The sequence below is a fragment of the Lutjanus erythropterus genome, chromosome 8, assembly GCF_056507025.1.
Source record: "Lutjanus erythropterus isolate fLutEry1 chromosome 8, fLutEry1.hap2, whole genome shotgun sequence".
NCBI classification, from domain to species: domain Eukaryota; kingdom Metazoa; phylum Chordata; class Actinopteri; order Lutjaniformes; family Lutjanidae; genus Lutjanus; species Lutjanus erythropterus.
Genome location: NC_139324.1, coordinates 7,059,814 through 7,086,281, shown reverse-complemented (window position 1 = coordinate 7,086,281; position 26,468 = coordinate 7,059,814). Strand labels below are relative to the sequence as shown.

At 38.5% G+C, this 26,468-nt stretch overlaps 1 protein-coding gene across 1 annotated transcript in view; it reads right to left on the bottom strand.

The window, feature by feature from the left end:
• The window catches only part of f5 (coagulation factor V), a 30,772-nt gene extending 5,619 nt beyond the window's left edge, over window positions 1–25,153 (bottom strand). The window contains exons 1-22 of the mRNA XM_084724359.1: window positions 24,932–25,153; window positions 24,464–24,546; window positions 21,766–21,888; window positions 19,302–19,514; window positions 18,136–18,297; window positions 16,098–16,319; window positions 15,829–15,994; window positions 13,958–14,138; window positions 12,472–12,568; window positions 12,145–12,350; window positions 10,647–10,794; window positions 10,307–10,519; window positions 7,233–9,141; window positions 5,650–5,818; window positions 4,969–5,205; window positions 4,129–4,345; window positions 3,604–3,783; window positions 2,206–2,322; window positions 2,018–2,089; window positions 1,814–1,899; window positions 584–739; window positions 332–476 (exon numbers count right to left, since the gene is read on the bottom strand). Of these exons, the coding sequence (XP_084580485.1) occupies window positions 332–476; window positions 584–739; window positions 1,814–1,899; window positions 2,018–2,089; window positions 2,206–2,322; window positions 3,604–3,783; window positions 4,129–4,345; window positions 4,969–5,205; window positions 5,650–5,818; window positions 7,233–9,141; window positions 10,307–10,519; window positions 10,647–10,794; window positions 12,145–12,350; window positions 12,472–12,568; window positions 13,958–14,138; window positions 15,829–15,994; window positions 16,098–16,319; window positions 18,136–18,297; window positions 19,302–19,514; window positions 21,766–21,888; window positions 24,464–24,546; window positions 24,932–25,092 (5,263 nt within the window). The 5' untranslated portion in view covers window positions 25,093–25,153. The remainder of the gene's footprint in view (window positions 1–331; window positions 477–583; window positions 740–1,813; window positions 1,900–2,017; window positions 2,090–2,205; window positions 2,323–3,603; window positions 3,784–4,128; window positions 4,346–4,968; window positions 5,206–5,649; window positions 5,819–7,232; window positions 9,142–10,306; window positions 10,520–10,646; window positions 10,795–12,144; window positions 12,351–12,471; window positions 12,569–13,957; window positions 14,139–15,828; window positions 15,995–16,097; window positions 16,320–18,135; window positions 18,298–19,301; window positions 19,515–21,765; window positions 21,889–24,463; window positions 24,547–24,931) is intronic.
• Between the last annotated feature and the right edge of the window lie 1,315 nt (window positions 25,154–26,468).

Sequence of the window (26,468 nt, the reverse complement as noted above, 5' to 3'; positions counted from 1 at the left end):
ACACTAAAGAGCAAAGTTATATGGTAAATAAAGACCAGAAAAGTATTTTAGTATTTCCTGCTTCATCTCAAACATGTCATATTTATTCTTGTTGTTTACTGAGAATTTGTCATGTCTGTTAATTGTTAAATTAGTGGTTATTTTTGTTTTGTTTTCTCACTTTTCTCATATTTTTATTTAGTTAATTTTTTTTATACGTTTGACACTAATCTATTCTAAAAGTACAAGTAACCAAAAAATGACTTAATGACAGTAATTTGATTAGTTGTAATTCATTACTTCCTCCCCTGTAGTGGAGGAGGGTGAGTGTACACATACAGTTACATCTTACCATCAAGCTCACAGCCGTAGTACTCCATGCGGATTGTAGCCTTGTTCAGCCATTCAATAGGGTGGAGCCTAATGAACCGTCCAACCACAGGAGGAAAGAAGATGTTTGTCTTTGTCTCATAGGCTTCCTGGTTCCCAGGGAAGTCCTGGTGAAAGATGGAAATGGTGAGAAATTAAGAGGTGATGATCACACACTTCTCTTTTAGATTGTGGCTGTCAGCATTGATAAAGGAGGTCATCAAACTTCCCCCACCTTCCTCACGTTCTTGCTGTCACCCTTATAGAAGGTCCACTTCCGGCGGTCGGTGCTGTAGGAGATGGCGTACTTCGTTACAAACTGGGATTGGAACATCTGTCTGGCTCCCTGGGTGGCCACCTGGCTGATCACAACTGGCCTCTGGAAGTCCACCTGTACACGGCCAAGTCAGATTGTATGAAAGAAAGAAAGAAAGCAACACCTTTCTTCTGAACTGGGACAAACCATGTCCTACCAAAAAAACTTTGTTTTGATTTTTTTTAATTTCTAAACTTAATCTGTGCCAGAAAACACCCTTGAGCCAGACAACAAACAATTAAAAAATGTGTTAAAAGAATTCAAATTCTAAAACTAACAATACCTACTGACAACATAGGTATAAAAATGTGCCATTATAATCTAACCTGACATGCTAGACCATGTGGGAAGCCATCCATAAAAACTCTTTGGAAAAGTACGGGCACTTTCAAACATTTGGCAGGTGATTGGATGAACCATCTGTCACGTCTAAACCAATCAGATCAACCCACTGAGCCAAAGCCAAAACCAGCCAAAAGAAGAGTGAGAACATCTTTACCCACCTTCAGTGTGGTTCTTTGCTCTTCTTTCAATACTCTCCAGTTCTGATATAATCGATGCTATTACAGTATCTACGCTAACCTCTTTAAGAGCCGACATTGCCTGTTTGAGACGAATTGCTTCCATGCATGCTTCTCACTGCTGGCGCTCCTAAAACCACGCTGTAGCTGCCAGTAGTCCCTCCTAGGATGCTGATTGGCTCGCACCACATCTGGTGCGTACACAAATGGATAACTTTGAGCCTGGCAAGATGGATTCTCACGTGATCTCGTCAATCCAGCTAACTCGCAAGGTAAATCATAATCAAATTGATTTTTTCATGGCAATGTTGGCCCTTTAAAGTTGTGCCCCAGATTTCCATCAACTGGGTCAGATTTTTACAAAAACATAATTCCCATAAAAAGGGTTATTTATACCCTGATGACCCCTGTCTCACTTCCTGGTATTAAAAAAGTGAGAATACTGCTCAAGCACTAGCACTTTAAACCAAAATTTTGGACTACCTCTCAGCATTGGTAACATGTTCCACACAAACACACTCTTTGTCCCACATTTAGTTTGTTGGGATCTGGGCAGCCTAATTGTGAGGCGGCATATATCCAAATCTGGTCAAATGCAATTCACACACTTTCACACGTAAACACATACCTGAATCCAGCTGGAGCTGTCCTCTGTGCTCCATGCGTTGTATTTACCCTGATTGTTCAATCTGGCCAGATGAGGCTCCCAGTATCCTTCACAGAGGGAGTTATTGTCATTCTTCCTGTGACTTATTTGCTCATAGAGCTTCACTATGATACTCGTGCAAAAAATTCACAAATTACAGCTGCAGGCAGGAGATGGCATGCCTACCTCTAGTGTTGATTGCTGTAATCTGGTCATCTTTGACACTGAATGATTGTAGACCCAGTGGACGGTAGCAGTCTTGGAAGAGATACACAAGCAGAATCTCAATATTAAAGCACATCCTAACAGCATGTCACTGTAGTTATAAAATCATACTGTAAATGCAGCAGAGTGTTTTTTATAATTGTTCTTACCATTATCTAGAACCAGAAAGAGGGTCTGCATGCCCTTCTGTTGGTTGAAACCAACTTCTGTCTCCAGCTGCCAAAGACCAGGTTTGGACGGATACATCTCCAGAGTAGCAAAGCTCCCTGCAAAAACGGTTTGGTACAGTTTTATGTTAGTCATGCCTAAAGTCCCCAGGTCCTCCAAAACATGTATTCACTGAATTTCAAAATCTCTTTTAGAAAAGTAAATAAAGAAACCCACACAAGTCCAACTTGATTCAGTGAAAATTTAAGAAACAGTAAAACTGAAGGCTGGTGATCAGCTTTTTAAGCTTAAGTTTTCCCAGTTTTCTTAGGCTCCACCCTATTTCATAAATCTGGGAATTTGACACCATTATTTATGAGACATATCATTAAAATGCATTTTATTCTACCATCATTTCTGGGACCTGACACATGGGGCTTATTTTTATCATTATTATCATTATTATTATTATTGTATATTCAGGGCCCCCATGACTGTTAAAATAAAATGAATGGTGCAAGGCCTTTAATACTCTGTTAAAAATATTACCACGCCATGTAACAAGCTCTTGTTATATATATTGTTATTATAGCTCTCCCCTTTTCCAGCACTGTTTAGGTGCTGATGTGACTCAGGCAAAGTGTCACAGAGAGGCTAAATGACTCAGAATCAAAGAGCTATAATAGAGAGGAAAAGCAGCAATATTTTTAATCCCATTATTTAATAAAACATTTAAATGATGTACTTATTGACTGTTTTATGTTGTTTGTAAATCCCCTTTTTAACTATTTATTGATGATTAACATTTCATTCATAATTGTTTTAGAATTCCTCTTTTTATTGCACATGAAAAAATCAAATAATGAATTACATTTTAATTTAATTTAGTTATTATGTATTTATTTATTTTATTCTGATTATTTATTTTATCTATTTTTCATTATTTTTCTTTTATTTAGAATAATAAATTGTAACACTTTCAATAATTAATTAATATATTTATTTTTATCGTACAATTACTTTTTACTTAATGAAACGCTTTATTACTATTTGTGTCACATTGGCAGTCCTATCTAAAAAACATTGTACTAGGCAAAAAGATTTACTAAATTTGGTATTTAGGTAATTCAGAAGAAACACAAAGTAATCAAGTTACTTTACTTTATTATTGTGATACTTGGAGCAGGTTACTGACTACATTTTCTAACAGGTAATAAGTAATTGTATAGGAATACATTTTTAAAGTAACCCTCCTGACCGTGATAGCCAGCAGCACTACAGCTGTTCTGAGGTATTGTCAGTCTAAACACTGTTGAGTGGGACTTCTGTTCACAAGCTGAAAGCACAGAAGCAGCAGAAGACTCTGAATTCACTTAATGAATAAACATCATGTTGCTCACCAGGCAGCAGAGGGTAGATGGCCTGTCTGTAGCTGGTGGTCTTCTTGTGGAGGAACGTCTGTCCGTGGAAGTGGACGCTCTGAAAGTCTTTGGGAGAACCCATGTTGATCAGGTGCCAGCATGCAAGCTGGTTGGTGTACATCCTCAGGCCCTTCAGGTTGTATATAATGCCATTGATGGCTGGGGAAACAACAGGCAAAAAGACACTAGTATCATTTTCAGTCAGGTGACTTTGTTTACTGAGGCCAGTTTCTGCCAATGTGATCCTGTAAGTCATAATGAGAAACTTTGGTAAATAATAATTTGTTTTGTTTCTCAAAATAATGAGAAACATTCTTATAATTTTGTTTTCAGCGGGTTTACTCTCCTTTTGGGGTGGAAACAGCATAAGTCATTATTTCATGGGAGAAAAGGTACCTTGCGCGCTGAATTAACATGTTACAGAATTTTGTGGTTATCACATTCAAAAGAATTTAGGTGCAGGATCATTTAAACCAGGTTAGTTGAATGTAAATAATGCATTACAGTGGAACTTGAGGTTCTCCATGAAGTTGGGGTCCGTCAATCTCCTTCTGCTTTTCCTCTGCATGATCTCACGGTTCTTCTCGAAGTACCAGCTCTGCGACTCATCGAAGGTCATGAAAAGCAGCGTGAACTCCCTCATGTCTGGCAGCTGGTTGTCCACGGTGCCCTCCCGACACACCAGCAAAGGCCCAATCAAGCCACTGTTTATGTCCTTCTCCTATGAGACAGAGCACACGCTAGGTTTGATATTACTTTTTAAAAATGTGCAATACATTCACGTGTGCTGCTCAACCCAAACTCATAGTTTAATGTATCACAGTTCAATCACAATTTAAAGCTCATATGTGTAGAATCTGTATGTGAATTAGGATCTTTCCAAAGTATTCATTACGCTGCTACTACAGGTGTGTTTAAGAAGTCTGGAGAGGCAAGAGAGAAAAAAAAAATTCTGGTGATCCACTGTGTCCAAGCACTGGACATAATGCTGTAATAATTATCCCACAATGCAACGCAGTAGTGAGGACAACAACAACACAACATTCAGAGGTGGATGGTGACAAAGGCAGCTTTGTCTTTAACCCTAACCCTCATGGCTGAATTTTCATTTTTGGGTTGCCTTTAAGCTTAAGCCATAAACAGAAGAGAACAGTGGATCACCAGAATATTTTTTTTTCTCACTGGTCTCTAAGAGTTTCCATAGATACCAAAATCAGAAATTCAAATTCTACATATGCTGGCTTTAATTTGCATTTGTAAATAGAATTTCTTAAACACCTGTTATACTGAACTTATATTTGGTCAATTGTAATGTTCAAGTTTTTTCAAACACAAATTACTCACAGGATTAACACCTGAATAGTAGGCCCAGGTCCGGCAGTGAGACTCGCCCGGCATTGGCCCAACAAACGAACTGACCTTCCATATATATGTGAAGTTGGCACCTGGTTGAACCTCATTATCATATTTAAACCAGTACTTAGAGCCATCCTCATAAGACAGACCCTCTGTCTGCTTGGCATAGGAAACCCCATTTGGGTGTAAGGAGTATGGACGGTTGGCGTTGTTCTTGAACACCACCTACAAGACAAAAAGACACATGATTTAATCAGGCATAAAAAGGGTTAGCTATACCCTAAGGACCCCTGTCTCACTTATTGGTTTAAAAAAGTCTGGAATACTGCTTAAGAACTGGTAAACTTCTATTGTTTGACAAATTCATTAAATAATCTTGCTATCAGATGTGTCTCAACCATAACATGTCAACTCTGTAGTCCTTCTAAATCAAAGCTAAATAAGACTTATGGTTTAAAAATGTGTATTTTGATTAACATTAAGAGACTCTGAGACACTTTAAAAAATAAAATGGCTGCTCACTACGTCTATGCTGTGAAATGAAAAAATGCAACATTTAGTCAAGCTCATAACAACAAAACCTTCAGACAGGAAATAAAAATTGAAAATATGAGATTCCAGAAGGAGCTCTATAGATTAAAGAATTGCAGCTGACGCTGACAGTCTTACCATGATGCTTTGTCCAACCTCAGCCTTGATGACAGGTCCCAGGATGCCTAGATGCTCATCTAACTCTCCACGGATTTCAGGTGTCCTGAAGCTGCTGTCCATGTAACTTCGGAAAACCACCTTAGTGAACTTAGTTTCTCGGGTGTTTAGTTGTGACTTGTCTTGCCTCCTGTGGGATAACAGGAGCTTATTTCAGCTTTGCATCTTTGTGTCTAATCTGGAAAGTCATGTCCTTCCAAATGTCTTAATAGTAATGATAACACATTTTATTCAAAAGCGCCTTTCAAGGCATTGGAGGACACCTTACAATCACAATTTAAAATCAAGCAAGACAAAATAAATATCAAGGCATTATAAAAACATCAAGCAAAAATATACAATATACAATTGTAGCAGTTACTAAGTCAACTGGTGCAAACCTCAGACGAGACAGAATCAGATGGAATATGTCAGTTTAAGAGAGAGAAGAGAGAATTTCAAAGGTAGAACAGCTAACCTGACACACCAGATGGTTTGTTACACAGAACCATCTGTTTGGTAAAGGGCAGGCACTTTGAAAAAACAGGTGGTTGGAGAGACCATCTGTCTATCATGGGCTAACTTCAATCAATCAGATAAAACTTTCGCTGTCAGTCAGTAGAAGAGCGAAAACATCATTTCCATGAAGAAAAGCCTTCAGTGCCATTCTCCACTTTTCTTTTAATGAAGAAATACTCTCCAGTTCTGATATAACTGATGCTATCACAGTATCTATGCTAACAGGAGCCGCTAGTCTGACTCACTGGATGCACACTGCTGGTATAAGTCCTGCCACTGGTCGCTTGCTTCCAGCGGTACTGCAGCATCCACTATTTACGTTTCCAAAGTCCTCAGGAAACAAGAACAACTTCCTAGTTGCAACCTACAAACTGAAAATGACAAATCAGCGCCTGGGACACTAATGGTAAGAACATTAACAAGCTAACAGCTGTTACCTTTTCTTTTGCAGCCATGTCATTTTAATGCTGGAGCTGGCCTCCCAATGTGCAAATGTTTCACCTTAACAAGTTCCCTCTCAACACTAGATTGCAGCAGCACCGTCGCTGCATCCTGGGCTTATTGCCGCCCAAGATGTTTGTTATTGTTTTAAAGAAATGCAAGTAAGGCAGAGTGTTTTTTTTCCTTTATAGCAGAATGTGTATGCATGGAGCACTTTAAAGGAGAGTGTGCTGTCGAGGATGACACCTGGACTCCTACACTGAGAGAAGGTAAGGACTATGGAATTGTCAATGGTGAGAGAGAAACTCTTAAGATTGGCCAGAATGGAATTAGTGCCAACAAGGAGTACCTTGGTTTTATCACTGTTGTGTGAAAACCAAAATTTAGTCAGAATGGGAGGTGGGAAGAAAGGCGGAAGGCTTGGTGGAAAGATAGAGCTGGAAAATACAAATGTCCTGAAGATCTGACCAAGATGTAAAAGATAGATTACAAGTAACAGAAGGCCCATGATAGAGCCCTGGAGAACACCACCAGTGACAAAAAAGGTTTGGAAACTAAAACTTTTAAGTCATATAAGCTTGTCTTACTGATATTACTGAGCTTACTTCTGTCCATAGCCAGCATAGTCCCACTCAACCTCCTCTGCAGCAATGAAATAAGTTCTGGCATTTGTGCCTGCATACTTTAAGTAGTATTTCGTGGTCTCGTCCAGATTGAGATTCTTGACGTCTTCATGACTGCTGTAGGGGTCTTTGTAGACCACATACTCGTATTCATCTTCTTTCACATCTGGGATATCCAGGCTTAGATGATCTGGTTCATCCCCAGGAATGTATAGCTCATAGTCACTGAAATCGGGCCGCGGCACACCGATGACCACGGGCATGTTAATAAGCTCCTGCTCATTAGAGACAGGCTGTGGTGTGTTAGGTCTTGACCCACGTGGGGTCATGCCTGGATTGAAACCACGAGGAGAGAATGGTAAGCCACTCCTGGCCTGAGGCTTGTATTCCTTCCTCTTTTTTGTTTTCATGCCTTGGCCCTTCTGGGGCCTCTGCCGAAGGTTTATCTTCCTGGTCTTTTTGGGGGGTGGGGTTGTTTTAGAGGGCTCTTTCCCCAAATATTTCTTCACATAATCAGGAATCTCCATGGGTGCCAACTGGTGAGTTCCTTCATAGGTCCAGTTGTGCCCCTGCGTTTTGACAGAAGTGGTTTTAATCACATTTGTGTGGTTTTCTTTAAGGTAGATGAAGACCTCTTCACTGCTCTCTGAGGCACTCAGCTCCTCAGAACTGCTCATTTGATATCTGAAGGGGGACAGGTCACTGGAAACCACTGTCCCATTGGAGACACTTTCCACAGATGATGTGTGGTTTAACTTGGCAAGAAGAGCTGTGTCGTTCTCCCCTCTCCCCAAGCCAGTCTCTCTCGATGAGTTTGATACAGAAATATTCACTGTGGCATTCAGCAAAGACCCAGTTGAAAGCAAAATATGTGTTACATTTTCAAGGCTAGAGTCGGCTACAATTTCAGAAGATGAATGGTTTGTTCCATCTGCTGTCATATGGTTAGTTGCTGTGATATCCCCATCATCCTCGTTGCTCTCTAGTGCATTGTACAGAGTGTTAACGGTCAATCTGGAAAGAAAATCGATAAATGAAGAGAACACGTCCCCTCTGGTGAGTCTTTCTTCTGAGTCCTCTGCTGAGATTGTGTCCACAGAAGTCTTGTTATCATCATTCAATGTTTTAGCCTCCAAGATGGACCTGGAACCGTCTTGTGATGTTAGATTAAGATTGGTCATCTCTGTAGATACATTTCCTACCGTGGTTGTGGTGTTGTGAGTTGTTTTGTTCTTCATGTCGGACACTACAGAGGCACTAGTTATACTGTCATTCTTCAGTGACATTTTTGGGCTATATAAACCAGTTGTGTTGTCTGTTTTATACACAGAAGAACTGTCAGAAATTGATGGTGTACTGTGGTTATGCATACTTGTTGTATTCTCACTGATGCTTTGGTTTAGCAGATTACCTGCTGTAAGGTTTAGTCCATCCACCTCTTTCCAATTTGTGAATAATGTCTCATTTAGTGCATTTTGCTTTGGAGTAGAAGTCTCATTTGTACTCTTTGCTCCTGTGAAATTAAGGTTGATATTCATGCCTCCATCAGGCACATCAATATCATCATAGTCGAGGAAAGCGAGGTCCAGCAACTCCACATCTGAGCTTCCAGATTGGTTCTTCAGAGATCTGAGACCTAATTCATCTGCAAACATTTCTGTGTAAATGTCAAACTCCAGCGGTGCTTCTTTTTTAGGTTCCTCTTTAGGCTTCTCTTCTTCCTTCTTGATCTCATCCAGGGTCGGAGGCCTCCACACGGTATATTCTTTTTTTGCTGCTTCATAGTCACTGTAGTCATACTGGTAGTCGCGAAAGCACTCAACATCTTGAAACTTTACTCGCAAGCTTTTGGTTGTCTCGTGGGAATTCAGGGAGGCCAGCAGCCACACACCTGGTTCAAGAGAGACACACAAAAATCATCCATGAAAGACCTGAGCAGATGTATAATTTGTATAATCTAAAGTGGGGTTGTACTTATAGTCAGTGCATTACCTACAGTAGATGAAGGTGAGACCCAGAGACTCAGAGAAGAGTAGTGCTAAAACAATGAATATCAGTTTAAGTGTACGCTATATTTAGAATATTTCATCCCTTTACGTTGCTGTCGGCCAGCCTTTTCCACGGGGTAATCGCCATTATGTAAGACAAACATCACAGTCTCCAAAGCAACCAGACTCTTTGGGGAAAAATTTTAGTCTTACCTTGCAGAACACAGGAGTTGTTGGTCTATCGCTGCCTCAGTCTCTTAGTTAGCTTGTGTTATTTTGTGAATCTGAACTAACCCTTAAGACCCACAGAGATGCCTGCCCTCTCTCAAATAAACTAAAAACTAAATGACACTTGACTTGTGATGTGTTCCTACATACAACTGCTCACAATAAGGTCTGTAGATTATTTGCAGTAACTGGGTCATGACTTTTGGAAAGAGACACTGGTTTTTAATTTTTAAAACATGTTTTTTTTTTTGCTGCTTTGAGCCCCACAAGCCAAGTGCCATCTAGTGCCATTATACTGGAGAGAAGGCAGACATCTGATATCTCCAAAACTCTGCAACTCACACCAAAACTAAATAGATGGATAAATAGTACTACAAGCCAGGGGAAAAATATTTTTTTTTTGATTTTGGGGTGAACTGTCCCTTTTCAATACAAAAGTCACATAATAATATAAACATACTAAACCATCAAGGTTGTGGTAGAACAGCAACTCCCATGTTCTGTGAGGTAAAATTGCTGCTTTTCCTTAATTTATCTGATTGTTTTGGAGAGAGAGTGATATTTGGCTTATGTAACAGCAGTTTCCTGTCAGAAAAGGCTGTCTGTGAAGCAGTGAAAATATTCTAAATATAGCCTACGCTTAATATGACTTTGAGCCTTTTTTTGGAGGCTAAAATCCGTTTTGTTGTTGACCCAGTCCACAGCAGTACATTGCTTAGCTTACTACACTGGTACACCTGTTGCTTCTCCATGATGAGGGCATGCTAACCACCATCTACTGTACTGTAGATACACAATTCACAGTTTGACATAAAAAGGGCACTGTAAGCCCTGACTGACCAAGGTTGTCCATGTTCATGTTGATGGTTTCTCCAGTCATGGGGTAGAGGCTGAGAAAGTCCTCTGTCCGCTCATTCAGCTCAAATGGGTGGCCGTAGAACGTAGCTGTCTGGATGTAGTCCTGTGCTCCAATGCTGGACACGTGCCATGTTGCAACCTCACCGTTGCAGAAACCCAAGACTGGGCCGCTCTCAAACACATAGCCGTTAATCGCTGTGAAGAAAATTACAGAAATATTTATCGTCTGAAAGGCAGTTGAAGGAAGTTAGACTGGACTGAATACATGTTATCTTTTAGGATGAGCCTGTATTAGCTACAGTCTGATTACAGCAAAACTTACTGTGCATGACATTGGACTTATAAAAGTCTGGGTCTGCCTTGTTGACTTTGGATCGATCACAATATTGGCGAATGTTGTAATCCAGGTACCAGCTCTTGTTTTCATCGAACACAGCAAACACAGCATGCTGCTCCTTGTCTGCTTTCAGCTGTAGAGACAAAACAAAACCTCTGTTCAATCAAAATATTGTACAGTTAATAGTATTTCATTTTAACAGTGGGAATATGTACATTTGTCAGCGTAATATCAATAGAATTAAAAGTATATGTGGTAGCGTCGAAGTATAAAGTTGAATAGAATAGAAATTCTTAAGAAAAGTACAAGTACCAAGAATTTGTGTTTGCTTAGTAAATTTACAACCACCACTGGTTTTGGAGAAATTACAATTTTGACCTGACGATGGTGCTATATGAAATATTCCGGGATGACCAAAATATTTACAAATCATTCTGAGGACAACATGAGTATCTTTGGGCGTCAACTTGGGTTGAAAATTGGAGATGCAAAAAAGTTTGTCCTATATACTATTAGAGGGCGTGATGTGGTGAGGAGCAGGCATTAATATTTTCCCAAAAACTATACATTTTCTATCCTGGGAACACAAGTACACTATCCTGATGTCAGTGAGAGTAATAATTATTGAGGCAGAAGAGCCATTTCAACATTAATTGATATTATTATGAACATAATATTAACTGTGTGTGCTGTGTGCAGCTTGACCTTCACTACAGCTGCATGCACAGATGATATGCTGAGTCCACCCGGCAATCTGTCACTGTCTGATTGAACAGCCTCAAAGAAGAAAGAAACTCACAAAGAAGGGAGATTTATACAATACAAGTCATTTGGTGTTGTCAAAGTCATGCTGAGCACAGCAGATGACTCACAATGTTTGCCCTGCAGTGTTTAATATAGTCGTTTTCCTGGCTTTTACCTGGAATTTTGTTTGAGATTTCAAATGTTGCAGCAAACCTTACTGTATTAATGCATCAGTGATCAGAGGTGTTGAATTCATGGTGCTTTGTTCTTGTCAAACAATTAAAGTGCTCAGTGTGCTCGACCAGTAACACATGCAAAGTAAATCTTAAGAATAATATAGCACATGTTATGACTTTTTTGTGGTACCTTCAAATGCCAGTTAAATGTATTATTCTATGGCAATTTTACAAATATATTTTTTTCCTGCTTTGCTTCAAGATTGGGGGGGTTCGCTGCACCCCCATCTTCAACTGTGGGAAGGCAGAAAACCTGATGCCCCCCTGTAGATGGTGTTTGTGTGAGTTTCTGTACCAAATTTCATGACAAAAAACCACAAGGGGAAAACGAGAATAAAAGTGAAGCGTTAAAGTCAGTATGGACTCATCATCTGAATTAATTAGTTGCTGAGATATTTCGGTCTGGACCAGTGGTGGACTAACTGATTGACTGATAAGCCGATATTTCCATTACTACATTCATGCTGCTGGCATAGTTACACATGAAAGTAGAATCTTTTTACCTGCACGTTCCTGACATTGAGGGACTGACTCTTGCAGATGAGCATTGGTCCGATCAGTCCTGAGGCAATGTCACGCGGCGTGTCCACCGCACTGTGGTACAGTCGTGTCAGACATCGAGAGTCTTCGTCCAAAGGCTCATCCTCTTCCACCACTTTCCACACATAGGTGTGTGTCTCACCTGGCTGGACACCATGGGAGTGGTTTCCTGGCAACAACAGGGACATACACCTCATCACTTTTGTTATAATTATTTTATATAATCACACCAGGGTGCACAGTTCAAATCAGCCAATCAGTTTGTTTTACAGCGAGGAGAGATTCAGTACCTCCTGTTGGGTAGTTGGCTCCTTCCTGTGACTTCTCTATGGTCAGTCCATGTGGATAGATGCTGTAGGGCCTTGAGGCCATGTTCTTAAAAACAATCTGTGAAAGGACAGAATGATGTTTGAGGACATGCAGTCTGCACATAATGACAAATATTGACCTGAAGTCTGGAATTATGGAAGCCCATCTCTGCCAGTGAAAGAACAAAATATTCCAGTGTTAAGTCATAATTATGAGATAAAAAGTGAAAATTCTTAGATAAAGTTGAAATTATTTATTTATTTGACTCCATATGATCAATTCCTTACGTATCCATAGAAACACATAATTCTCAGACAGACAAGACAAGACAAGATAAAGGCCGTCATAAGCCGACAGTCTTCATGTTAATTCTGCATCAGTATAGTCCATAAAGATGAACTGTTCCTCCATGCAAACTTTAATTTCAACCATTTTAGGAAGCAATATTTCTACTTTTATACTGATGTCCAGTCAGTGTTGATATATGCAATCAACTGAAGCAATAAATTCCTCAGTGTGTGTGATATATTGACCAAGAAAACTCAGTTCCTTGCAATTCAGGAACTGTGACTTAAACACTGCATTTGCAGAAATATTTTTTAACCCATTTTAAAAAATGTAGTTAATGAAGTGGTGTGATATTTTCACTTGTGCTTTCCTCATGCAGACACTGGTGATGTGATAATACACAGAACAGAACAAAAGGTTAAATGCTAATCTAACATGCCAGAATTCAATCCCTCTTTCCAGAACTTATTTACTTGTTGAATCCTGCCAGAACAGGGTCAGGGAGCTCCCAGACTGGGATTTGCACATATTTAATTGGATCCAGTGCCTCCTTTGTCACAATCAAACTCTTTAAATAAAGCATGTGTAATATTTAATATTGACTGATGGTTACTATAAGCCCCATAGTGAAATATGTGGGTATTTGTGCTGTAAAATTAGTGCAATAACTGGATAAATTCACAGGTTTAGTACCGTTTTTAATTACCAGAGTGCACTGTGCAGGCAGATGCTTATAATGGGATTCATTTCAGGTAATTTAACCACTGTTCACAAGGTTACATCGGCCATAATAGTCAACTATAACTGAGCACACAATCAAATGTTAGACTGACTTCATAAAGAGTTTCATCAAGTTGTTACATCAGTCCACATGAACCATCTCCTGTTCTCACAGTCGCCTCACACTGCAAAAAAACTGCCCTGTGTCTGATTGGGCCTTTAGCTTTTGTGAAGATTCTCAAAATCTTAATGGAATGGATTTTTCCACCTGGGAACTCCCATCATTCCTGTGCGTTCAACAGCTCGACAACAAAGGCTTACTAGGTGGATGCTTCTATTAGTGCGGTGCTGTCCATAGTACTAAAAGCAGAGGAGACTCACAGACAGACAGAATGTGTTCGGTTTTTCAGGTTATAAATAATCTCTAATTGTGCAGTTCTAAACTGAATGTGAGCTCACCGTGACAACATCTCTGATCTGCGCTCTGATCACTGGACCCAAGATCCCCAGCTCATTCTTCCTTTGCTTGTTCTCAGTCCTTTCAGTGAACGACTCGTTCTTGTACTGTGTGTAGACCACCTTCCTGTACTTCCCACCGATGCGTGTTGGAGACTTTTTCAGGTACTTGAACTTGAAGTCCCTGCACGAAAAGATCAGAGGTTTTATTTTACATCTTGAGACAATGATATAACTTTGTTCAACAAAGAATAATACAATTTAAAACAATGCTGTCTCAACACTGCTCTACAAGCTGTCTGCCACCTGTGTTTTAATGGTCTGTTGAATGCAGAACTGTTCTACTAGTTCAGATAGAACTTAAAAGTGCAATATGTCAGTTTCTATGGAGAATGCAGTTTCCAGTCATTCATAACTTTTAATTTTCTTGCAAATACTTGTTATATTTTGCATCTATTGCAATTAAAACACTCTATTTTGTACAGATGACCTTTTGCTAAAATATATAATAGTTTGTGTGTGTTTTTTTTGGTTGTTTTTTTAAAGCTGCACTGATTAATTGATTGGCTGTCAACTACTGAATTAATAGCAGCTGTTGTGATGACCAATTGATCAGTTTGAGTACTTTTTTTTTCTTAGAAAGGTCAAAGTTTCTGGAACGTGAACGTTCACTGGTGACTTTGGTCCTGTGTGACTGTGGGCTGGATGTTTTTGGATTGTGAACAGGGCAGGACAGTTTTATCTTGGGCTTTGAAAGCCACTGATATTTGCTTGCAGGTACCTCAGGTACACTTGCTAAGTGTACCTGCCTCTAGCCAGGTGGTTCTGAAGGGTTCATTTCAATCAAAGAGCTGGTGATTTTTGAAACAGTGGAAAGACCAACCAAAATAGTTTAAGTGAGTTTCATTTTGTTTTTCTTTAGTTTGAATGAAGATTTTTTTACGATGAGTGTTTTACAATCAGACAATTAAGCCACTCTTTGTTCGATAAAAAATATATATATAAGGTGTATAATAATAATAATAATAATAATAATAATAGGCATAGGAATATTTCCTTTCTTGACATTATTAGAGTCCCTGCTGATAACTGTTACTCACCTTCTGTTGATTAAAAAGGGATAGTTCACCCAAAAAATGAAAATCTACTCACCCTCATGAAGGTCAGGTTCAGTTTTTCAGTCCACAAAACACTGCTGGAGTTTCACAGGGAAACAGTGTTGCAAAATCTCCCAAACAATGGAAGTGAATGGTGACCAGTTTTCAGAAAAAAAGAAAAAAAAAAATTCCATACTGCTCATCAAGTTAAGGATCAGCAGTGAAGAATCAGGCTAAAAACGTGGTGGAAATGACGTCTTTGGATTACACCAAATAAGCAGTATGGAGGCAGTTTATTTATTCATTTATCTCTTTTTTTCAGTTGTTCTTTTTTTCATTTGAAAATTGGTCACCATTCACTTCCACTGTTTGGGAGATTCTGCAGCACTGTTTTCCTGTGAAACTCCAGCAGAGTTTTGTGGACTAATAAACTAAACCCGACCTTCAATCGGTTTTAATCTAAAATTCTTACATATAGCATCTTTAGAGAGTTGAAGCATAAAGACAAAAAATAACTCTTATGTTTAGCCTCTTCACTAAAGCAAACGTGAAAAGAAAACAGGTTTATCGGGAAGAGACGCACTCTAAAAGTCTGTATTTTGACAGTAATCAAAGCAGGTCATTTAAAATGCAAGAGCAATAAATATACTACAGTAGTTTAAAATATTCATAAAAACAAAGGATAAAATTTCCTAAAGAGGGATGTCTGATTAGTTTGCATGCACACCTTTAAACATGCTATCAAACATATAAAATATGTATTGAAATGCTGCTTACTCATCAGCGTGTTCTGGTAAGCCACTTGCATAGTCCCAGACAATTTCCTCAGCAGCTATGTAGTATTTCCACTCCCTGCTGTTTCGTTGTTGTTGAATGGTCATCCTTCGCCGGGGTGCGTCGAAGCCCTCACAACTTTTCACATCCACAAATCCATGCATGCCAGCTGCAACGGCAAAAACACCATTTTTTTTCTTGTGTTGGTAAAAAATAATTTATCCACAGTGGATGATGGATCTGTTCATCTCATGAGTAGAGAAACACCTCACCTTCCAAGTGCTTGATGGTTTGCGAGGACAGCATCCAGCGGCCCGTGTGGAGAGCCACCATGCTGGCAGTGGCGGTGGAGCCGCTGATCAGGCCCACCGAGGACACTTTGTGGCCGGCCTGCTGCAGAACCTGCCCATTCATGTGCACAGAGAACACCTCCGCCTCTGAGCTCATACCCAGCAGGTGGAGGCTCACAGAAGTGTGGGCACACAGACTGACATCTGCAGGCAAAAAACTCAGGTGTATTTAAGGGGAGACACTGCAGGTGAATAGGCTAAAACTTTTAACTAATAGACAAAACTTAAATAAAGACAATTATTTGTTGTAGTTTATGAAATTGTAAAATACAAATATACTTTGTACTGTAAAAGTACAAAGTATTGGTTGCAAAAACTACTCAGAGTAATAGTTACTTTTAACCATTGATGTCTCAGTCACCTCTCCAAAATGGGGTTGCAAATTTTGTTTTCCTTAACTGATAGTTGAAATTGATTTTCAATTTTTTCAGGTGTTTTTTGGCTATGGTTAGTTTTAAGGTATAGTTTAAGTTTCATTATTCAACAAACGGTTCTGCCAGTCCTAACAATGTCATATGAGGTGCAATTACTGCCATGACAATTGATTACATATCAATGTATACATTTTTAATTGGTTCAATTTTTAATTGTAATTATTGATTAATGTTTAATCACTAACATCATTACTCTGAATGTGCACTGTCACAGCATTTTGTTTTGTTTTTTGTTTGATATTAATTCAAACTGTACTCAGTACTCAACGATGATTTTAAAAGTAAGCAAATAGGTTACATCTTCTAATGCATACTTAAGTACAAGTAAAAGTACAGACTTGAAAATGTACTTATAAAAGTACAAGCCCCCCCCCCCCAAAAAAAAAAATTACAGTAATTTAAGTACCTGTAATTAGTTACTTTCACCCCTGGTTACATGTTAACATATTACAGTCAAAGGCTTTCACAGTAGTTATTTTAGATATCTCTTTTTATCTCTTCATTAATCAGAAAATACTGTCAGTAGCCACAGAAAATATCATGTTTTTAGGAACAAAATGTCCTCGCAATCAGGCTATGACTGAAACAAACCCTTCAGTGAAAACCTTCAGAGTATAGATAAGAATACAACTGGAAAGCTTGGTGTATGTTGGTTAGGTGGATGGACTGAAATATTTCAGCTAATACATATCACAATGGAACTTCTCCAGTTGATTACTTACATAAAGATTTCTTTTGTAGCACAAGTTTTCTGAAGTTTTATGTTTGAATATGCAAATATGCATTATGTAACCATATATGCACAGATTTGCAGACATTTCCAGAAGTAAAACATTAGATAAAGCCACGTTCAACATTTTTTCTGTCTTCATCAATCAATAAATCAGAAGCTACTTTACATCATATTTTTAGGAGTAAAATGTAACATAAATCAGGCTATGACTGATATATGAACAAACCCCTCGGTGTAAACCTTCAGAACACAGATAGGAATAAAGGTGGAGGTTCTGGTGTATACAAGCTTCTGAAGCAGAGATTTCTGGCCCAGAGAATCAGAAAAAAAACCCTCATTTTCAGAAAATGGTGTTTGAAGATACGCACTATACAATTCCATACAAACTGTATGCCTAAATATGCAAACAATAGGGAAGATTTATATCTCACTTTTTGTGAATTTGGGAGAAATCTACAGACCCAAATGGACAATGTGGAATAAAATAAACACTTAAATGTGTGTTTTGGATGTTTTCTTTCCACTAGTCTGAAAAGAAGATGTGTTCTAGAAGCTAAATAGACCAAAATCTCAAAATTGACCAATGCATGAAAAAAAACCCACAATGTTTTTGCCTGTTGTGTATTTCCTTACTCTCTGAATAACTTTGCTTGTGCAGGACATCTGGTGAATGTCTTTACACTGACTGTACAGCACATACACTGTGGGATGTACCTTTAAATCTGTACATATAAGCAGAGGTGGAGGAAGTGTTCAGGTTATTCATTTGTAGGTAAACTGATGCGTCACTAACCAGGCAGTGTTCCCTGTGTGAACCCGTTGATGGTGTACTTGACATGCTTGTCTGGGGAATAGCTGGTTGGTTTGTACTTGCTCTCTTTCTCATCAAAAACCCCAAACAGGAACACGTACTCCTGGTGGACCCTGATCTGTTTCCCCGACTCATCCAGAGTGCCTGCAGAGAGACAGAGAAGACGGGAGACAGATGAGAAATACTGAGCAGCAGCAGCAACTGTGATTCTGTGAATTTCCCATCAGGCAACAAGTGAAAACACACATTTAACGCATGGATGGATGACTGATCAGACCTACTGGGCACAGGACCAGGGGCATCCCAGGATACACCTGAGCCAGAGCGTCTGCTGGAAGTGACTGTTAACTTTTCTTTGTGAAAGTCAGTCATACAACTACAATTAAACACAAAATGGCCACAAAGATGATAATAAAAATGATACACAACTACCACAAAGAGACACAAAATAACTATAACAGACACAAGATGTCAGCAGAGACACAATTAACACAAAGAGACACAAAACTACCATAAAGAAACACAAAAGCATCACAAATAGCCATAAAACAACTACAAAAAGACACAAAACAACTACAAAGACACACAACGTCTCCTCATAGATAAACATAAAACAACTACAAAGAGTCATGAAATGGAAACAGAGGCACCAAAGTAACAAAAAATAGACGCAAAGCTACTAAAAAGGTACACAAAAGTATCACAAGGACACAAAACCACAAAAGGACACAACACAAAGGGATACCCACCTACCACAAAGAGACTCAAAACAGCTATGAGACACAAAATGGCAACAGAGGTACAAAGAGACATCAAACCACAAAAAGACACAAAACATCTGCAGACACAAAATAGCAACAGAGACCCAAAAAGTAACATAAAGAGACAAAAGGCTACCAGAAAGATGCACAGAAGTATCATAAAGAGACATAAAACAACTACAAAGGGATATAAATTTGCAACAGAGACACAAAAGTAGCACAAAGAGACAAAAGCAACACAGAGACACAAAAAAACACTGCCAAGAGACTCAAAACGATTGTGTGTCTTTCAGTTTGGGTGTGCTCCTATAAGGGGTGGGGGGCATTTTACACGTCTGAGCCCAGGGACCTGCTGTCTCACAATCCGTCCATGATTTTCCTACTTACCAGGCTTGCAGACGAGTAAAGTTCCGATGAGGCCTGAGTTGTAGTCCTCAACAACGTTCTGGTGGGAGATGTAGGTGTAGGTGAGACAGGTGGGGTCATTTGGCTGTGGAGACACTGCTGACGTCACCTCCCAGTAGTAAACGTGTTCGCTGTTCGGCTGAACTACGTCATCTCGTTTCTCTTTCTGTGATGTGTTGTCAAAGTAGTTTGCTCCTGTAAAAAAAAGGCATTCAGTTTGAAAAGAATGGTCTCATTAATTAAAGGGACACTTCACCCCACATCAAAAATGCATATTTTTTCTTAAGTGTGAGCTGCAGAGTTTAGGAGATACTGCTTTCTCTAGAATAATGAAACTAGATGAAACTTGGCTTCTGGTGCTCAAAGCCTGCCCCCAAAAAATACTCTTTACAGAAATAATGACCCAGTTACTCAAAACAATACAGTTTTATGTGGGAACTACTTTCTTTCTACTACAGCCAGACCGATATATCAGTCAGCTGATATTATCAGCCTGATATTGGTCTAACACAGCTATATGGTCTATGTCAGTATTGGTGTATATGTTGTCCGATATTTTCTCCCGAACTACACCCAAAGAAAAAAGCGTGCATCTACTCATGGCTGAGAGGTTACAGCTAAACCAAAGATGAAGCCATTAATGTTTATATCCCATGTTGTCATGAGCACGAGCCTCTTGTCCATGAGTAGATTCACACTTCCTTCTACGCAGAGATACGGTTGACAGAAAATAGTTCCTACATGAAACTGATTATCTACATGATTGATGACATCAAAACTATGCAGATCGTGGGTCTTCAACAGGGGGTCCTAGAACCCCTAAGGGGTCTTCAGAATAACTGCAGGGGGTCACCCAAATTATTGATTTCTTTTTTTTCTTCCCAAAAATTTAAATATGTCTGAAAGTACATGTTTATATGATTTCTACACTGGTGCATCAGCCTATCTATATAAAATATATATAATTCTATAATTTAAAAAACAAATCCTTCTGCAATAATGTCAGCTAGCTTTACTTAGTGATCTACTAAACAGTGATCTACTGAATCACTGTGCAGCACCTGTCCATAACAGTGAACTAGTTAGCCATGTACTATTGAAACATATTGACTGATTAGCTGTATTACTATTAATTGGTATTATACTATTATTGGCCTTTGTGAGCTACAATTGACGATTTTACAACTTCACGAAGAGGAGACATACCATCTACATCAGAAACCAGTGCAGAGGGTGAGGCTAACACACCTAACATACTAACTAGCCATGCTGCTGACTTTGTAAGCGTTAACAAGTGAAGACCCAAAAATATGTAATGCAGTATGTAGTTGGGGTCCGCGTCTCTTCATCAGCTAATACAGTGTTTCCCAAACTTTTTTCTTTGGACTTACTTCTTAAAAATGGCAAAACATTGTTACCCTTATCAATGAATCTTTGGAATTCATTTAGAGTTCATTTGTACATACATGGACTTTCCTGGCCATTTTTACTGCTATTTCTGCATCACCTTGCTTGATCTTGAAGCATATTATTTAAAAACATATACACATATTAAATACTTTATGAATGAGAAATAAATGTATTTAGTCTGAGTTAGCAGGATATCTTGTTATTTTTATTTCCTCACATCAGGAAAATAATATAGGACATCTTAGCCCACTTCTCACTAAATAAGACAAAATAAGTGCATTTAGGGTGGAATATTTTTCCTTTCATCAGTAAAACAATAGACAAGTTTTAAATCTTAAATTTGCAGAATTTCTTCCATAGTCTTTTATTTATTTGGTGACCCAAATAAAATCTCCTGTGACCCACCTGTGGGTCATGACCCAGTCTTTGGGAATGACTGAACTAAAGGGTCCACTGTCTGAAAAACGCTTAAGACCTCTGATCTAGATGAATGTGTAAGATAGGTAAGAGGTAAATGATTTGGAGGTGACCTGTCCCTTTAAATACTATTGCCAAGCAGGGGTCTGAGGACACTATTGACTTTTTACTTTTTACAAATTTTGTCTTATTAAATTCCACTCAAGCCACGAATATAATGAAGACTTAATGAAGACATCCCCGCAAGCTGAATTCTTCTGCAGTTTTGCATTAAGAGAGAATTAAGTTCAGATTATTTTCTGACATCCACAGTAATGTCTTGTTATTTGTCCTGTGTGAGCGGACACAGACAGTGATTTCCTAAGGCTTAGCAATGCTTCCTGTTGGACTTCAGTACCATCTACTTCGATAATCTGCCTCTGCTGGTTAATATTTTAGAAAAAGACAAACAGCCTTGTTTGTTGTGTTGACCAATGTTGTGTAATTATTGGAATCAGTAACATCATGAGCACCGGCAGTGACCCGAACAGGCAGACAGTGCTGTAGAGTGTTAGTGGCGTCTCGTTCAGGTCTGCCACAGCTGTCAGACTCATCTGCAGCTGGGCTGACAGGCACGCACCCTCCGACTGTTTCCCGTAAGCGACCCCGTGTGGGTGGATGCTGTGCAGCCCTGTTGCCATGTTTCTGAAAGTGACGACAATCGTCTCCCCCTCCTCTGCCCGCAGTGTGGGTCCCAGCAGCCCTGCAGAGAGAGACGGGCCCAAGTTTATTAGTCCACAGCACATCATCATGACACACAGGAACAATTAACCAAGTGTCAGACTGACTCATCAGTTTTCCTGACTTATTCTTTGTGATTCATTGACTGTTTGTGAGCAGCAAACATCGTTTCAACATATTTTGTAATGTGCACAAAATGCAATAAGGACATTTATCCTTTCTGGTGCTACTTAAAATTTTTCTTAGAAAGGGATCTTTAACTGTTTCGCAAGAACATTCCTAGTAACAAATTCAAATCATTCTCCTCAATCTGAGTACAAATAACACGACTTTACACTTTCAAATTTTGTGTACACGTGGTAAACCAACCTTTTATCAGATAAATACAGCATCATAATGACTTCCATTAACTGATGTGGAGAGCAGGTGACCATCATCGTCATGGTAACAAAAATAAACCCATAGGGTTATGAAAGAATTGTTGTCTGTTTGGGGTTAGGCAACAAAATCACCACGTTGGGCTGCAACTAAAAACAATATTCATTACTGATCAATCTGACGATCATTTTCATGATTTATTTAGTCTAAAAATGTAAGAAAAATTGTGACAAATGCTCAACACAACCAGAATCTTCAAACTGCCTCTTTTGAAAAGCAGCAAATACTAGAAGCAGCAAATGTTTGACATTTTTGCTCAAAAAAAGACTGAAACGACTAATCGATTATCAAAATAGTTGGCAATTAATTTTCTTTTGATCAACTCATCGATTTATTGACTAAACATTGCAGCTCTTCTATGAGGAAAAAATCATGGTTTGGGTTAAAGTAAGTACTTTAAAGGTCCACTAAGATTCAAAATACGCCAAAATGGAATAATATTCATAAGTATGTTTTCATTACTGTATAATCACCTGGAAATAAGAATCCTTGTGTTTTCATCACCTTAGAGTCAGTGTTAATTTTGATTACCTGAAGGAAACATTTATTAACCTCTTATTAATATTAACATTAAGTATACTACATTTCTTCTCCTATCTCCTATTGAATGTCTTTTATGAGATATACAACATGCATTCATCTTTTTGTTACAAATGTGTTTCACACACATGAGAGTAAATTGCTAATCTATGGTTGTATTTATCTGGCCAAATGTTAATATATTATGTATTTTTTAGACCTGCCCTGCACAGTGTCCATGCATCATTGTAATAGTTCCAAAATGACAAAACCAGGATTTTTCCAACAGCACATTTACATTAAAACATTACTCCAGCAATACAGTCACATATTTTTTACCTCGTTTCACTGTTGGCACTGTTATGTTGTGTAAATTTACAGTGGGAGTCAGTGTGCCTTTCTTACTGCTTGTTCTGTCTGACACTATAGAGCCACTGTAGTTTAGAAGTGACGTATATGTATCTGTATCTGTTAAGCTATTAAACATTTTAAAAAGCAAAGCAAGAAGCTGAAATAACTGTAGCTTAATATGACGTTGTTGGTGACACTGTATAAGGCAAGTTGAAAGTGAGAGTTGAAAATATGCATCTTTTCTGGAGGAATAAACACTGAGCCATCAGATTCTGATGTCAAAAGATTTAATCATATTTGTTCTCATCATAGATTAATTTTAATGTAATTATTGTCTCGTTTTCGTCAGTGGAAAAAAATGTTATTGAGAAGAGGCATTACTAGAGGGGCAGCATGGTCATCTATCCACTGAGAGACAGGACCTGAGCTTGAGCCAACTGTCTGGCAATAATTTATCAGTGTGCTTTGTTTTCTTTCGTGCCATGCTGACTTTTTTTTTACAAGGTTCATTTACTTAAATAATAAATCATAATTTCATGATGGAGTGTGGAGAATGAATTTAGAAGTCTTTCAGTCTGAGTAAAGAGCTATAATAGAGCTACATTTGCTTTCATGGAGTAACGTATGGATGTTTCATATTATATTTTTATGGTGTTGTGTTGTGATTGGTAGGATTATTTATCTTCTAAATTACAAAATTAGAATAAAAAAATGTAAGATACTGTAATGTTAGTGATTAAAATAGATGTGGAAATGGTACATTAATGTGCACATGTGCATACTTCATGCCAACCCTGTATAAGTCAGCGCCCCACTTTGGTCACCCCTGTCAAAAAAGTCTAGAAACACAGCCGCCGATGATGAAAACTATGACGAAAAACTATTATTGATCAACATGAACCCTGCTTGGAATGAACCATTTATATCTACAGAGGGAGTGGATTCTCTTCCATGGAGTCCACCATGTTGTTTCTAGAGTAACCCAGAAGGGATAAACCAAACACCGAATCTATGGCCTTTCAAGTTTTGCGGCCACTGTAGGTTCTCCTACACGCTTGGAAGGGGAGGGTGATGCAAAGTGCTTGAAATCTGTCAAGCTCACTGCTAGATGCAAATAAATCCCACACACTGGTCCTTTAAAGTCACATTACGCAGAGAAATGTACAAATCACTTTCTTTCTAGTTAATTATTCATAACAATGTGTGGGTGGAAAGCTGATTTGCAGACAGGATGAGTGTTTCTTAGTAATAAGAATCAGACAGACAGTGCGTTCATGTGCAACATTTACCTAACCAGGAGGGATGAGTCTTAGCTTGTCTGAAGTCTTTCTCATACTCCCGAAAGACCACTTTCTTATAGGTGGTACCAGACCTAAGAAATGAGAGGAAACCACAAAACATGAATCAGCCTCACAACAAAAACACGCCACTGCCCTGTACGTCAACAAGGTACAGACTTTAAGATTGAAGTTAAAAGTTTCCTTATGGTGCAATCAATGGAAATTCTGATACTATGATGAAGAACAGGACACAACAAGGACAGACTGGACTGTTTTTTTCTACAAACAACTTCTATAACAGAGTGCTATACAAGACTTCTCAGATGAGTAGTTAAAAATGAAACAAAAATCTGACAAAAGGTACTAAAATAGCCAAATATTGTATGAATCTCATAATAAAAGAATGAAGGAGTCTTCAACACCTGTTGCACATCTTATTTTTGTCATTTAACACAACAAATCCAACCAGTGGCCTACCCATTTGCGTCATTCCCAGAGTAGTTCCAGTCTATCTCAACGGCAGCGATGTAATAGTGTCTCTCCCTGGGTGGAGGCTGGTTTGCTTTGACACAGTGGACAGTCAGAAGAACCAGGACGGACAGGAGACGACGGGCTCCAGCCCAGGAACAGAGCCTCATATCTGGGATCAGTCCTACAGGTGAGATGGGTCTGTTCTGCAAGTGAAGAAGCTGTGATCTGACAGAGAGGTCCGCTCTGTGCTTTATCTGTCTCTGACACACACACACACACACACACACACACACACACACACACACACACACACACACACACACACGCACACACACCATACACGTTTAAACATTATGTCCCAGGGCAATGAACTGTGTCTCGGCATATTTTTTTTTCTCCTCTTGTAATTGAAACCTCATGTGTTTTGCTGGAAGTCATCCCTAAGGGGCGTGATTATTCCCAAAACCTCTAGAAAAGCTCAGTGGGGATGAGTGTGGAAAATTACGTAGCAGATTTCTCTGACCTCAGAATGTCCCAGGACAAGTCATCCCATAAGATAATGGCATAATTTAAGAGCAAAACATATCTGTATGTGCAATAGATGGAGGAAACTCATCCCAAACTTATTTCTTTATTTATATTTCTGCTTGTAGAATTCCAAAATGAAAATGTAAACATATATGTCTTAGATGTAATTTTTGTTAAGTTTTAATCAAACTTAAGCTTTTTAGCTTAAAATAAGTGTTTTTAATCATAACTACACTTGCCCCACACAACAAAACTCCTCTTCATAACAAACTGCTGTAAATTTACGATGCATTTACAACAGTATCTTACAGCATGTCTTAATAATTGTAAAATACTGTTAAATATTTATTCTCTGCATATAAATGAACAGTTAATGCAGCTGGTTATCAGCAGAATATAGTATTTTCTATCAAGTGCTGGAAGTATGTGCTATTATGTCTTCACAAGTCCAGTCACAATCAAGGACACAAGGTTATTTATTTATCATTTAAAACCAAGGGTGTAAAATGAGATTCAGTTGTTTTTTTTTCTCTTTGACTGATTGGTTGGTTAGTAAAAAATAAATCAAAATATAGAGTAAATTATATCCAGTTTCTTCCAAATGCCTTGTCAGTTTCTTTATACAAATGGTCCATATATTATTAGCCTTACACCTGTACAAATGATTGAGGACTTAAAATAAATACAGCTTTATTTTGTTGAAATGTGTATTTTACTTTTTTTTTTTTTAATGTGGCGATTTATAGCATTAAATGCAAAAGTAGCAGAGTTCATTGCCCTTTGTAAATCAACAGTAACATACTGGCATTTACCATAAAATTATCGTAAAAGTTGTTCTGATTTCATATACTGTAATTCAATATACAGTAATAACTGTTAAAACAAATTACAGTAGATGCAGTGTAAAATAATATGAAAATGCTGGTGTCTCTGCTGCCAGTATTTTACTGTTATTATACAGTGATATTCTTTATAGCTGCTTTAGCAAACCTCTCCTTCAGGAATTTGGCGTCTG